Source organism: Acomys minous (assembly GCF_964271855.1).
Source record: "Acomys minous genome assembly, chromosome: 10".
NCBI classification, from domain to species: Eukaryota; Metazoa; Chordata; class Mammalia; order Rodentia; family Muridae; genus Acomys; species Acomys minous.
Window position 1 is genome coordinate 48,841,868 of NC_140491.1, and position 13,287 is coordinate 48,855,154.

The 13,287-nt window shown below is 42.7% G+C and overlaps 1 protein-coding gene across 2 annotated transcripts in view; it reads left to right on the forward strand.

Annotated features, from left to right (window-relative positions):
* The first annotated feature begins 555 nt into the window (after positions 1–555).
* HORMAD2 (HORMA domain containing 2) overlaps positions 556–13,287 on the forward strand; it is an 87,397-nt gene continuing 74,665 nt past the window's right edge. The window contains exons 1-2 of one of the 2 annotated variants that reach the window (XM_084798766.1): positions 556–636; positions 7,053–7,140. In XM_084798766.1, the coding sequence (XP_084654892.1) occupies positions 7,090–7,140 (51 nt within the window). In that variant the 5' untranslated portion in view covers positions 556–636; positions 7,053–7,089. Of the gene's footprint in view, positions 637–678; positions 960–7,052; positions 7,141–13,287 lie in introns of those variants that run through there. The other variant, XM_084798765.1, reaches the window with a different exon arrangement.

The window sequence follows — 13,287 nt, forward strand, 5'->3', positions numbered from 1 at the left end:
AAATAAGATGTGTCAAGTATTTCACTTATTTAGGGCCTTGGGGAATCCCACTGCAGAGTAGTTTAAGGAACTCTGGATACCTCTGGAAAGCTCCATAGAAGATACACAGAAAAGGATCTGGAGAGCCGCGGACTAAGCTAAGCGCAAAGTAAGGTTAATATAGCCATGTTTTAGTTGCATAATTAAACAGTACTGTGAAAAAGACTACAAGGGGTGCAAGCCTAGGAAAGAGGTAAAAGATGCTCCCCAGGATTGCAAAGCTCCCCTCCCCTGGTTGAGTCCAAGTCTTTCCAGACTTCTGCCCCAGCCCTACCCCGACCCCCCACCCCCGCACCCCCCTCCTGCAGCACCAGCTCCTCCTCAGACCTCAGGGAACTCCCATCAGGGGTCCTGGGCCCCATCAGCCCCACCCTGCCCTCATTACAGTCAGTTTGATGTGACAGGTGACTTACAGGCAGAAGCCCCGCCCCCTCACAGAGTCCCTGGAAGGCTCCAGAGCTCTCCACGTGTTCTTTCAAGGCAAGAGCCTATAGGCCCCGCCCACAACGCGTGTGGGTGTGTTAGGCCCCGCCCCCAGCCCGGGAGGGTTGGCTGCTTCCTGCCCTATTTTGCATAACCCTGAGGCAGGCCACCAAGGTAAACCGTGGACATTTAGCGATTAGTCGTGAATGTGGCCTTGGCCGGAAGTCGTCATTGGTTATTCGCCTGGCCAAGGGGCGGGCTTTTGCTGGGCAAAGCCGTTGGCGTCGGTTGAGGCGAAGGCTGAGGCCCAGGCCTCCACTGTCCACGCTCGCTCGCGGTCTCGGGAGGAAGGCGTTCGGGTGGGGTTCTGTGGTCGGCGTGTCCAAACTTCTCTGTTCTTTTTACTTGAGAGGTTTGATTTGAAAGTGTGGGAGTCGGAAGTCCCCTGAGGAGAGGTATAGTCGTGGTGGAGAGTCGAGGAGGACCGGAAGTGTTAGGTAACTTGGTTTCCTACCCTGCTTGATGAAAACTTTCACACATTAAAAAGGGGTGGTGGTGTGGTGTCGAGAAATGGACTGAAAGGCCTTTAATTTCCACCACCTTAATAGTTGTAAGATTTCGGTCTTTTTTTAAATGGAGCTGGAGATCACTATGGTAAGGGGGAATAAGCTAGGCTCAGAAAGATACCACCTTTTCCCTCATATCTGAAATCTAGATTTAAATTTACACCTACGTGGTACGAGCATTAAATGGGCCGTGCAGTACATCGTCTGCTCACTTGGTGAAAAAGCAAAGTGTTAATGTGATTCTTGCCCCTAATTTCTCCTTCACCAGACTTTTAAGTTTCTTAGGCAAAGACCATATTTTACTTTTTGTAGTACTGTGTTTTGCCTGGAATACTGCAATTGCACAGTAAATGTTGAATGTATGGATTAATGGAAATAGCATGAAAAATGTATTATAAAAAGCAAAGAAAATGAACAAATATCCAATTAATATTGTGGGAACCACTTAGTCTGAGTAAGCATGAAGTAGCAGAATTATCAGGGACAAGTGGAATTTGTTAAAATGATGGCTAATAATTTATTAAAGTAAGCTCAGCGAAAGGTTTAACAGAGAATTCTGGCAAACCAAATTCTCTTACTGATCTTCAGTTTCCTTTATTTTATGCTTTTATTTTTGTTGTTGTTGTTTGTTTTTTGAGGCAGGCTGTCCTGGAACTTGCTCTGTAGACCAGGCTGGTCTCGAACTTGAATTCACAGAGATCTGCCTGCCTCTGCCTCCCAAGTGCTTATCTTACAGGTGTGTGCCACTACAGCTCTGCACATTTTACTTTCTCTCTGTGCACATACGTGTTTTCACACACCTAGAAATGAATGTGCATTTGGAAGTCAGTCAGCTATTAATGTCTGCTGTCTTCCTCAATAGCTCTCCACCTTATTGTTTTTTTAACGTTTTTATTTGTATTATTATTTTCTAACTTGTATGGGTGTTCTACCTTCAAGTATGTATATATGTGGCTGTCTAGTGCCCACAGAGGCCAGAACAGGGCATCAGATTCCCTGGGTCTGGAGTTAACAGATGGTTATGAGCTACCTTATTGGAGCTGGGAACTCCAGCCCCTTCACTTTATTTTTGAGACAAGATCTCTCATTGAATTTGGAGCATTTTTAAATACCTTTTAAAATACCAAGCTTAAAAGCAGATACAATGTTACTCTTACGTTAGCTCACAGTAGGTAGTCACAGACACAAAGTGGAGATGTATTGTAGTGGGAACATAGCTTGAACTTGGTGTAGGTGGTAGCGGAAATCAGGGCATGTTCCTTGAAAACCTAAATCCATCTTCAGGAGATAAGTAGGAATTTGAAGTAGAAGAGGATGTTTCAGACCAGGAGACTATTGCCAACCCCTGAAAGCCAAGGGTTTTCTATGTACAAACTATGCACAAATAAAAACAATACAGGGGAAATGACTGAGGAGGTCAGGGAGTCATAAAGCAAATCTTAAAACCATGCTAAAGACTTTTGATTTTTTTTTCACTGAGGTTGTGGGGTAGCTATGTAAGTACTTCAGTTTGGAAATAATATATAATCGTGGTTGTAATTAGAAAAGTGTTCATTCTACGAGTACAGTAACGGGCAGATGGGTGGTTTCAGCAATTCAAGCTTAAGATGAGGCTGATCTGCAGTAGAGATGACAGGCCCCTTGGGGTGCTTCATGCTGGCAGTCGCAGCACTTGAGATGTGGAGGCTGCAGAATCACCTCAAGTTCAAAGCAGCAAGTTCCAGGAAGTTGGGGCCATGTAGTAAGACCCTAACAAACAACAGTAACAGCACCAATAACAACAAAAAGGAGAGGAGCCCCCCCCCCAAAAAAAGAAACCATAGAAGCAGACAGCAATGTGGAGAAAGTGACTAATTGACACATTTGAGAAATTCTAAAGTTGACAAAGAAGAAGGCAGAGTTGAGTCATCTTCAGATTGAGTGATTTAAGTATTTGATGATGTCACATTTGGATGTGCTAAGAACAGCAAAGTGGGAATTGACTAATGGGCAGAATTGTAGGCCAATAACTCTGGAGAGACATATAAAAGTCATTAGAGTGGAAATAGTAACTGAGCCAGCTGCGGTACGCCTGTGATCCCAGCACTCGGGAGGCAGAGGCAGGCGGGTCTCTGAGTTCGAGGACAGCCTGGTCTACAAAGGGAGTCCAAGACAGCCAGGGCTACACAGAGAAACCCTGTCTCAAAAAAAAAAACAAAAAAAACAAAAAAACAAAACCAAAACTTGGAACGCTTTTTGATATAAGTTTCATTAAATGTGAGAAAGCATGTAGACCAGGTTGGCCTCAAACTCACAGGGATCTACCTGCCTCTGTCTCCCAGAGTACTGGGAAATCAGGCGTGCATCACAGCTCCAAGTATCTTATTAATTTAATAAATTTAATCTTGAAATAACTGTGAATGTGCAGATAGAGAAATTGAGGCAGACATCTTGTCCAAGGTTACATAGTGAATTGCAGACTGACCTGTGACCTGAGGCAGTTTTGTTTGAGAAAGCCCATGTGTCTAATCCCTGTCTTGTGTTACTACGGATGTACAGCAAACAAAGCTGAAAGTTGGGTATATATTTATGTTTACAGAAAAGAAACCAAATCTCAGTGGAATTAGTTTTGTCAGAGCTACACAGCTGCTAGGTAGGAGAATGCAGTTTTTTACCTCAAATTTCTTAATTCCAAAGCTCATTTTTGCTAAATTGTATCGGCAACTTTTTCTTACGTATCCATTTGCATTGCTTAAAAGTCAGTTTCACTTGCTTTATATTCTTGTTGTTTGTTCTGTGTTGTTTTCTGAGATAGGGTTCCTCTGTGTAGCCTTGGCTGTCCAGGACTCGCTTTGTAGACCAGGCTGGCCTTGAACTCACAGAGATCCTCCTGCCTCTGCCTCTGCCTCCTAAGTGCTGGGATTAAAGGCCTGCGCCACCATGCGCGGCTCACTTGCTTTATATTCTTAATCTTTTCTCAGATGCAACAACCCAGAAAGTATTGGTTTTGAGTGATATTAATTTAATCTGGATTATTCATGTATTCTAAAAATTCAGGTGCTTAACAGTATGTGGCGGCCTAGTCATCTGATACTGTTTTTAGCTCTTGATTCTCTAGACATGCCATGAGAAATATCTCATAATCATAGAGAAATTGTTTAAAATCCTACAACTATAAAGTGGTTTAAAAATCATTATTCCTTGTATCTACCTATTGCTTCCCTGTAGGAGGTTATATTCTCATGGGCTAGAACTAGAATTTAAATACTTATACCTATCTTTTTCTTCCTTCCTTATCTCTTGTTTTAAAAAAATATTTGTTTATTATGTATACAGTGCTCTGCCTGCATGTACTCGTGCACACCAGAGGAGGGCATTTGAGCACATTAAAAATGGTTGTGAGGAGCCGGGCGGTGGTGGCGCACGCCTTTAATCCCAGCACTCGGGAGGCAGAGGCAGGCGGATCGCTGTGAGTTCAAGGCCAGCCTGGTCTACAAAGTGAGTCCAGGACAGCTAAGGCTACACAGAGAAACCCTGTCTCGAAAAACCAAAAAAAAAAAAAAAAAAAAAAAAAAATGGTTGTGAGACACCATGCGATTGCTGAGACTTGAACTCAGGACCTCTGGAGGAGCAGCCCATGCTCTTAACCGCTGAGCCATCTCTCCAGCCCCACTTCCTTATCTCTTAAAATGTAAGGAGGGCAACAGGCGCTCTGGGTCAGACCTGATGGTTACATTATGAAGACAACAGAAGAAAACAACGTTTAAGGACCACTCAAGGACCACTGTGCAGAGTTCAGTTTCATAGAGAAATACTCTAATAGGGTCCCCTAGTGCTGCTTTGAAGAAACCGTTTAAGAGGAATTAAATAGTGTCTGTTTATAGTCTCTACCACCACCTTGTGGCACTGTCTTCAAATAATTCTAACCTTTTATTTGCAAAAATCTAGACTCTTGCCTTAATTGCTCACATAATAGGTAATAGATTGCCCTGGGTGAGCCATAGTGGACATTCTTTAAATGGGTTATTACAGTAAGGCCCTGATTGAAATAAAGTTGAGGCCTTCAGAAAGAAAATGAAGGTTTACTTAAAAAAAAAAATCCACCGAAGTACAAGGAGTGAAAAGTGTATTTTTCATTCATAACTTTTTAAAGTGGTGGCTTCGTCTTTGAGTATAATGTTGTGATCTACTGTGCTTAATGCGAAGCTCGTCTTGCCAGCCGTTCTTAGTGTTTGACCTGGTGATGCTCAGGCCACCAGCTGGTCACCATCTCCCAAGCATTTCGTTGCCATGGATAGAAGTACTCCTATTACACTGCCATTTCTTCTACCCCACCCTGAAAACCTCAGCTCTATGTTTTGTCTGTATATGTGTGTTTAATTTATTGTATGTACTCTTATGTGAGAACGTATATTTGTCCTTCTGTACCTGGCTTTGTCTTATTTTAACATAGCATTGCTTGCAAGGATCACTTACATTGTGTCACGTTACCACAATTTCATCTGTTTCTAAAGATTGAGTAGCCCTTACATATGCCATAAATCACATTTTGTTTATCCATTCATCTGCTTTATTTTATTTGTTTATTTTTTTAAAGATGTATTTATTGTATTTATTGTATATGAGTGCTTTATCTGCAGAAGAGGGCATCAGATCACATTATAGATGGTTGTGAGCCACCATGTGGTTGCTGGGAATTGAACTCAGGACCTCTCGAAGAGCAGGCAGTGCCCTTAACCACTGAGCCATCTCTCCAGCCCCTATTTGTTTGTTTTTTGAGATGGGGTCTGGCTCTGTTGTCTAGGCTGACAAGCTCCTGGGCTCCCTCCGATGACTGCCCTGCCTCTGCTCCCAGGGCAGGTGGGCCTGCAGATGTCCGTTTGTCTACAGATAGACGCTCACCGTGAGAGGAGCGCTGCTGTGAGAGTGGTTGTGCGGCGTCTGGCCCTCCTGCTCCTTCCTTCCCTTGCTTATTTGCTTTGGCTGTGTACTTAGAAGTGGAAATGCTGGATCCTAGTCAGGGTTTTGTTTTGTTTTAATATGAGGAACTGCATACTGTTTCCACAGTGGCTGGGCTGTTTTACGTTGCAGCCAGCAGTGTAGAGGGTTTTAATTCTCTACTTCTTTACAAACAGTTACTATTTTCCTTTTTAAAGTAGGTTTGAGTTTGTAAACAAACCAGAAGTTAATCTAAGAAATGTTTTGATCCCTGCTGTATACAGGAAGACAGTTACTCTCTGAGGGAACAACAAAGATGAATGAGATAACATTGTTGACTTTTTTTTTTTTTTTGAGTCAGGGTTTCTCTGTGTAGCCCTGGCTGTCCTGGACTCGCATTGTAGACCAGGCTGGCCTCGAACTCACAGAGATCCACCTGCCTCTGCCTCCCAAGTGCTGGGATTACAGGCGTGCGCCACCACCACCCGGCTACATTGTTGAGTCTTTAGGTGACTTACAACTTATTTTTTTCTGAGAATATGTTTATGAATGAATAAATTATCTTCAAATTTTTATTGGGTCATTTAAAAATTAATGAAGAGACTTCATGTCAGATTCAGAAAAAATATGTAGCAAAAATTCAAAAGGTTATTAAATTACTTGCCAGAATTACAGCTAAATATATATCTTTCATTCAGAAAATTCAAAATAAGAATTTTTCTAATTCAGATTCATATATAGACAGGGTTTCTCTGTGTAACCCTGGATGTCCTGGAACTTGCTTTGTGGATTAGGCTGGCCTTGAACTCACAAAGATCCACCTGCCTCTGCCTCCTGAGCACTGGGATTAAAAGTGTGCACCACCATGCCCAGCTTCATTTTTATAATCTTTGATAGGTCCACGTAGAACTGTTTTAGCTTCATTTTTTCCTTTGTGTTTTCAAAATTGAACTTGGTAAATTTCTCTTGAAACAGGACAGTCTTAGAAATAGTCTATACTTAACTGTACTTAACTTTAATTTTTGGTTTTAGATTTCACTTTTATCTTTGGAAAGACAAGATAATAAGTACTATGTTAGGCCAAATCTCTAATTAATTTTTTAACAGGTTAGAATTGTTGAAAGAATCCTGATTCACTCTGACAATGACTACTGCTCAGCTCTCTCATGACACCAGAACACGACTGGATTCTAAGGTATTTGTTAAGAATTAAAAGAAAATCAATAACTATTTAGTGAGTTGCTTGATTTAAATTTTCTTTAGCAGCACTTTTATCAGTTAATTGGGATATACTACTCTGGGAAAGTATGTCTACATGTTAATGCCTAATGGGACTGGGGATATTCAGAAAATTAACACCAATTATAAGCTTGTTTCCTGTTTTAGAGTAAAAGAAATTAGACACACAAAGCTGTTAAAAGAGAAGCTTCTTTGTTAGACATGTGCTTCCTGGAGCCGTTAGGAACCTTGTGACGCAATGCTCAGAACCAGAGAGGAGAACACTGAGAGAGGCTTTGATGCTGCAAATCTGGGAGAGTGGATTAGTCACTTCCTGTGGTGGTGACAAAGCAGATGAGAGCATATATTTAAAAGGAGGAAGGATTGATTTTGGCTCACAGTTTCAAAAGTTGGTTCTATTGTTTTTGACTCAGTATCAAGGCAAACGTCATGGAGATGTTCAGGGGAAATACATGGTGGAGCAAAATGGCAGGCACACCCATAGTGGCCAGGAACAGGAGTGGGGGTAGGGGAGACACCCTTGATAGCCTCATATCATTCCCTTAGAGCCTGTCTCTTAAAGTTCTACCATCTCCCAGTAGCACAACAGATTGATGATTGATCCTGCCTTCAACTTTAGGAGACATTTGGGATGCAGGCATACCAGTATGTGAGGCCAGGAAACCTTGCTGGATTTACCCAGGCTAGTTCAGTATATCCCAGAACAGCCATTAATGCACCATTATTTATTTAGATACAACATACACTGTAAATGTAATGGGTTGTTTTGTGAGAAAATTTAAAAAATGATCTTTATCTTTTTTGTAATCTGATTAAGAAAAATAAAATTTATGGTAATTAAATCAATATACCTATATTACACACACACACACACACACACACACACACACACATGAAAAAGAGTGAGGCCATAATTGTTACAGGCTTGAGACCAGCTGGCTCCGTAGTGAGTTTCTGGTCACCCTAACCTAGATTGAGAAGCTATCTCTACCTCTCCACTCACCAAAGAGCACAGTAGTTGAAAGTGTAGCGACTGAAGCATCTTTGTATACTTTGAAGCGATTGAGAGGCTCTTAGAGGAGAGAGGATTCCATGAGGACACCCAGCCTGTGCCTTGGCTCAGAATAAGAAGCAAGCGTGGTTTATTTTAGGGAAAGCTGCTCTTTCTGTAGCAAAGCCTTCATGTTGGCCAAGGGGAGGAAATTGGGGAACAGATTAGTTTGGGTCTTAGAAGCCAGGCTAAAGAACCAGTGCTTTGTTTTGTAGTCAGTTCTGGGTCAGAAGGTTTGTTTGGTTGGAAGAGTGAGTTCCGGGCTTGTTGTAGGAGTATCAGATTGTAGCAGAGGAGAAAGAAAAGTGTGAGTTGAAGGAGAAGTTGGGCATAAAGCAGGCAGCCGTCGTTCTGGCTTTGTTCCAGAGTACTCTGCAGCAACAGCTGATCTCATCTAGTTTCCTAAGCATGTGCTCCCTTCTGGGGAAAACGTTGAGCTAGGTGTGTGAACTGCAGTCACGTGGCAGGCACATTTTCTCACTGTAAAGGAACAAATTGACTTTTTGGTTCAACCAAAGCTTTGTTGTTTGGGTTACATGAACTGCTTTCCCCAGTAAATTCCAAGTGTCAATGCAGTTCTGTTATCTAATACTAAAAACAGTGACAGTAGCTATAGAAGTCGATACTTACTCAGCACTTAACTATGTGCTAGGCATTGTGCCAAGGGCATTATGTTATTATTTCAATTAAACCTCACGATAAGGAAGAAACTGAGCAGGGTGGTGGTGCTGCTGGTAGTGGTGGTGCACATCTTTAATCCCAGTACTTGGGAGGCAGAAGCAAGCAGATCTCTGAGTTCAAGGCTAGCTGAGTTCTAGGACAGCCAGGGCTACACAGAGAAACTCTGTCTCAAAAAATCAAAAATAAAATAAAATAAAATAAAAAGAAAAAGAAAAAGGTCTGGAGAGATGGCTCAGAGGTTAAGAGCACTGGCTGTTCTTCCAGAGGTCCTTAGTTCAATTCCCAGCAACCACATGGTGGCTCACAGCCATCTATAATGAGATCTGGTGCCCTCTTCTGGCCTACATGTGTGCATGCAGACAAGACACTATGTTGTAAATAAGTAAATCTTTAAAAATAAGAAGAAAATGAAGTTTGGAGATGGAAAGTACCGAGCTCAAGGCCACACAACAAAACTTGTCAACAGCAACATGCTTTACTACCCAAACATGACAATGCCTGCTATTTTCAAGCTATGATATTTTCGTATACCAGGTATTTACAAAAACATCACCAATAACATTTAAACTGTTAGACTGGCCAAGCTAAGGAGCAAATCCCTGGAGTAAAAAAACTTCAGAGGCTTTTCCAGCCATTGGTCTTTGTTACTACAAATGGCTTGTATTTAATGTCTTTATACTTTCAGGTTACTTAGCTTTACAAATGAGTTATTCATGTGTTACCTCACCATTTTGGAATGTTCTAGTGAGTTATTGCATGCATCCATGTCAGCTGTTACCCAGTTACTCAGAGGAACTCTGACCCTTCAGGGCCTATAGGTGCAAACCCCCATATTCTGTGTTTACTTACAGTGTAGAGGCGCACACTGCATGGGCGCTTGTAGCTCAGGCTGCGTGAGCTACAGTCCTTCTGCTTCACTCGAGGGGACTAGGGTCGCAGCGCTGAATAACCATGCCTGGCCTTAAAAAGAGCAGCTTAAATCCCTTTAAAATAACTGAATATAATGTAATCTGATAACTCATTGTCATTATATAAACTATTAAAGAAGATACACTCTTACATATGGCAAAATCGTCTCTAGGAAGATATGCCCGTGTGTCCGTGTGTGTGTGTGTGTGTGTGTGTGTGTGTGTGTGTGTGCACTTTTTGGAAGTTCTTTGTCATCTAAACATGTTTGTGGGTAATAACTACTCCTAAGAAAATGTATTAGAATTATTAGAAGTCCAGCAGTTGAACTCTATATTATAATAAAAGGACTCTTGTCACTTGCTAGCTTTATGATCTGGCAAGTCACTTATCTTTCTAGATTTCCCTTTAGCACATGAGCACATTGAGCTAAGTGAGTTCTAAAGTTGTTCCAATTTAAAAATGCTGTGCAAAGTCCCTCCCCCACCCCCGCAATTAAATTAGATTTACTTAACTTTAATGAAGTCTTAGTTACTTTTCTCTTGCCATGATAAGACTTACAGAAGGAAGAGTTTATTGGGTCTTACAGCTTTGGAGAGTGCACGCCAGCAGTCAGGCAGCCGTGCCATTGGAGCATTCACTGAGAGCTAACATTTGGTAGACAAGCCTGAGGGCTCATAGACTGGCTTTTGAACCCTCACAGCCCACCCTCAGTGATGCCCCTCCTCAGCCAGAGCCACCACAACAAGGAAAGAGAACATTTAGAAAACGCTTTATCAGCCGCAGTGGCGCACGCCTTTAATCCCAGCACTTGGGAGGCAGGAGGATCACCGTGAGTTCAAGGCCAGCCTGGACTACAAAGTGAGTCTGGGACAGCCAAGGCTACACAGAGAAACCCTGTCTCAGAAAACCAAAAAGCAAAACAAACCAAAAAACAAAAACAAAAAACCCCCCTAAAAAACCCTAAAAAAGCTTTATTGCATGAATTTATTTGTTTATTTATTTATTATGTATGTGTGTACATGCTTATTTATGTGTGTGCCTGGTGTGCTGGCTAGTTTTCTATCAACTTGACACAAGCTAGAGTCATCAGAAAGTAGGGATCTTCCATTAAGAAAATACCTCAGTAAAACTGAGCAATAGGCAGGCCTGTAGGGCATTTTCTTAATTAGAGATTGATGTGGGAGGGCCCAGTCCATTGTGGGTGGTGCCACTCCTGGGCTGGTGGTCTTGGGTTCTATAAGAAAGTAGCTGAGCAAGCCATGGAGGGCATGCCAGTAAGCAGCACCCCTCAATGGCCGCTGCTTCAGCTCTCGTCTGCCCTGCTTGAGCCCTCAGGATGAGTTACACTGACCTGACAGTCATGCCCCTGATGTGTCACAGCACTCCTGCCCACGTGCCTGCACTAGCAACATTCCTCTTCTCTGCCCCGTATCCTTAGGGCTCAATTTCATTTTGTGTTCCCCACAGCTTTCCTACTCAGGTACATGACTGCTCCATCTTGTGGGTGTAGCCTCTGGAGTCTCTCCATTCGTTTTTATACTCATTCTCTGCTCTTTTAGTCCGAGTCTTCTCTCTCTCCACCTGGGTTGTAAATCCATTAGAGTATGCATGTTTTCTTTATTTCGATTTTTTTCTTTTCTTTTCGTTTTCCAGACAGGTTTTCTCTGTGTAGCCATGGCTGTCCTGAAACTTGCTTTGTCACTGATGTTTTACAAATAAATAGAGTTTACATAACAAGTGAAAACACACACACACAAACACCAAAACACAATAAATGATGGAACTAGGGACCACATGAAACATTTTATAGGCTTTTGCCTATTTAACTCTCAATAAAGTAGGTCTTACTATTCCCCTTATTTACAGATGAAAGGATCGAGTAAGGTACAAAAGAGATGCATCACTGGGCAAGGGGGTGCACTCTTTTAATCCCAGCACTCGGAAGGCAGAGGCAGGCGGATTGCTGTGAGTTTGAGGCCAGCCTGGTCTACAAAGCGAGTCCAGGACAGCCAAGGCTAACAGAGAGACCCTGTCTTGAAAAAGAGAGATGCATTTATGCAGGATCAGGCACCTGCAACAATTTACTAGCGATGGTGATTTATTGTAACAACTTTAGTTATTTACAGTGTCTGTGCTTTCTTTCATGTTGCTATGGCAAAATTAACTACAAAGCCTAAAATACTCACTCTGGCATCTACTAGAAAAGGTTGCTGGCCTCTGCTCGGATCGTAAGTTGTTGCAGTAACAGAATACATAATGATTTGAACCTGGTGGTTGAGGTAGAGTCTGTGCCCTTAACTTCCTCATCATGCTGCCTCCCTCTCTACCCTCAAGCCCATCTCCAGTGAGTATAGTGCGTGTAACTATACATTCTGCAAGCGTAGGGGCCTGTGTTTGATCCAAATGTTGTACATACTTGGAATCCCAGCACTGGTGAGGTGGAGACGGGTGAGCCCTGGTGCTCTCTAACATAACTGGTGAAAACCAGGGCAGTGAAAGACCATCTCAAAAAGCAGAGTGATAGCACCTGAGGTTGGCTTTTGGTGTCCACATATATGGCTGTATACCCACACATATATGTGCCTGCATACACAGGAGCATACACAGAGCACACAGAGAACTGTTCTTGCTTCTTTTCATGATTTTAAAAATTGTTTATAAAAAGAGACATGGGTATTAGATATAGCATGTGAGAGAGGGAGACAAGCCAAAACCTGGGAACTGGAATAGATGCCTATTGACTTGTCGAGGAATGAAACTGGGGGCCATGCTTTAAGCAGGATAGCAACACTGAATTTCAGGGTCTACAACGTAGTATCCGAGCAGTATATGCAGGGAACTTAAGTTGGAAATTAAGTCTTCTCTATAGATTATATCTGATGCTGTGAGAAAAGACAAGATTATGCAAGAGAGCTGTGAAGAGGATTGAAGACAGACTCCTGGAGAGGACATCTGGGTTACAGAAAGAGAAACTGGCCAGGTGTGGCGGGATACCCTGTAATCCCAGGACTTGGGAGGCAGAGGCAGGCAGGTCTCTGTGAGTTTGAGGCCAGCTTGGTCTACAGAGCAAGTTCTAGACCAGCCAGGGCTACACACTGAGACCTTTTGTCAGAAAAAGGAGACTCGGGCTGGGGTGGGTGGGGTGGGACTCAGCTGTGTAGGGATGGATGAAAGCTGAAATAGTGTTAGCAGGTAGGAGGTTAGCCCAGTGACTGATGCCATAAGGTCCTCGGGTTGAGTCCCACTTCTGCCAAACAACAACAAACCGAAATCCTGTTAAGGCAGCTGAGGGAGAAATGTGGACATGGTGTCAAATGCCCCAGGGAGGAAGGCGCACACATTCCTGAGGGCTGAGAAGCAGCAGTGATGGGTTGTCCATGGCAGCTTTAGAGAGAGCAAAGTCCATAGACAAGAGTAAAACTCCAGATTACAGTGGAGGCTAAAGAATGCGTGAGCCATGAG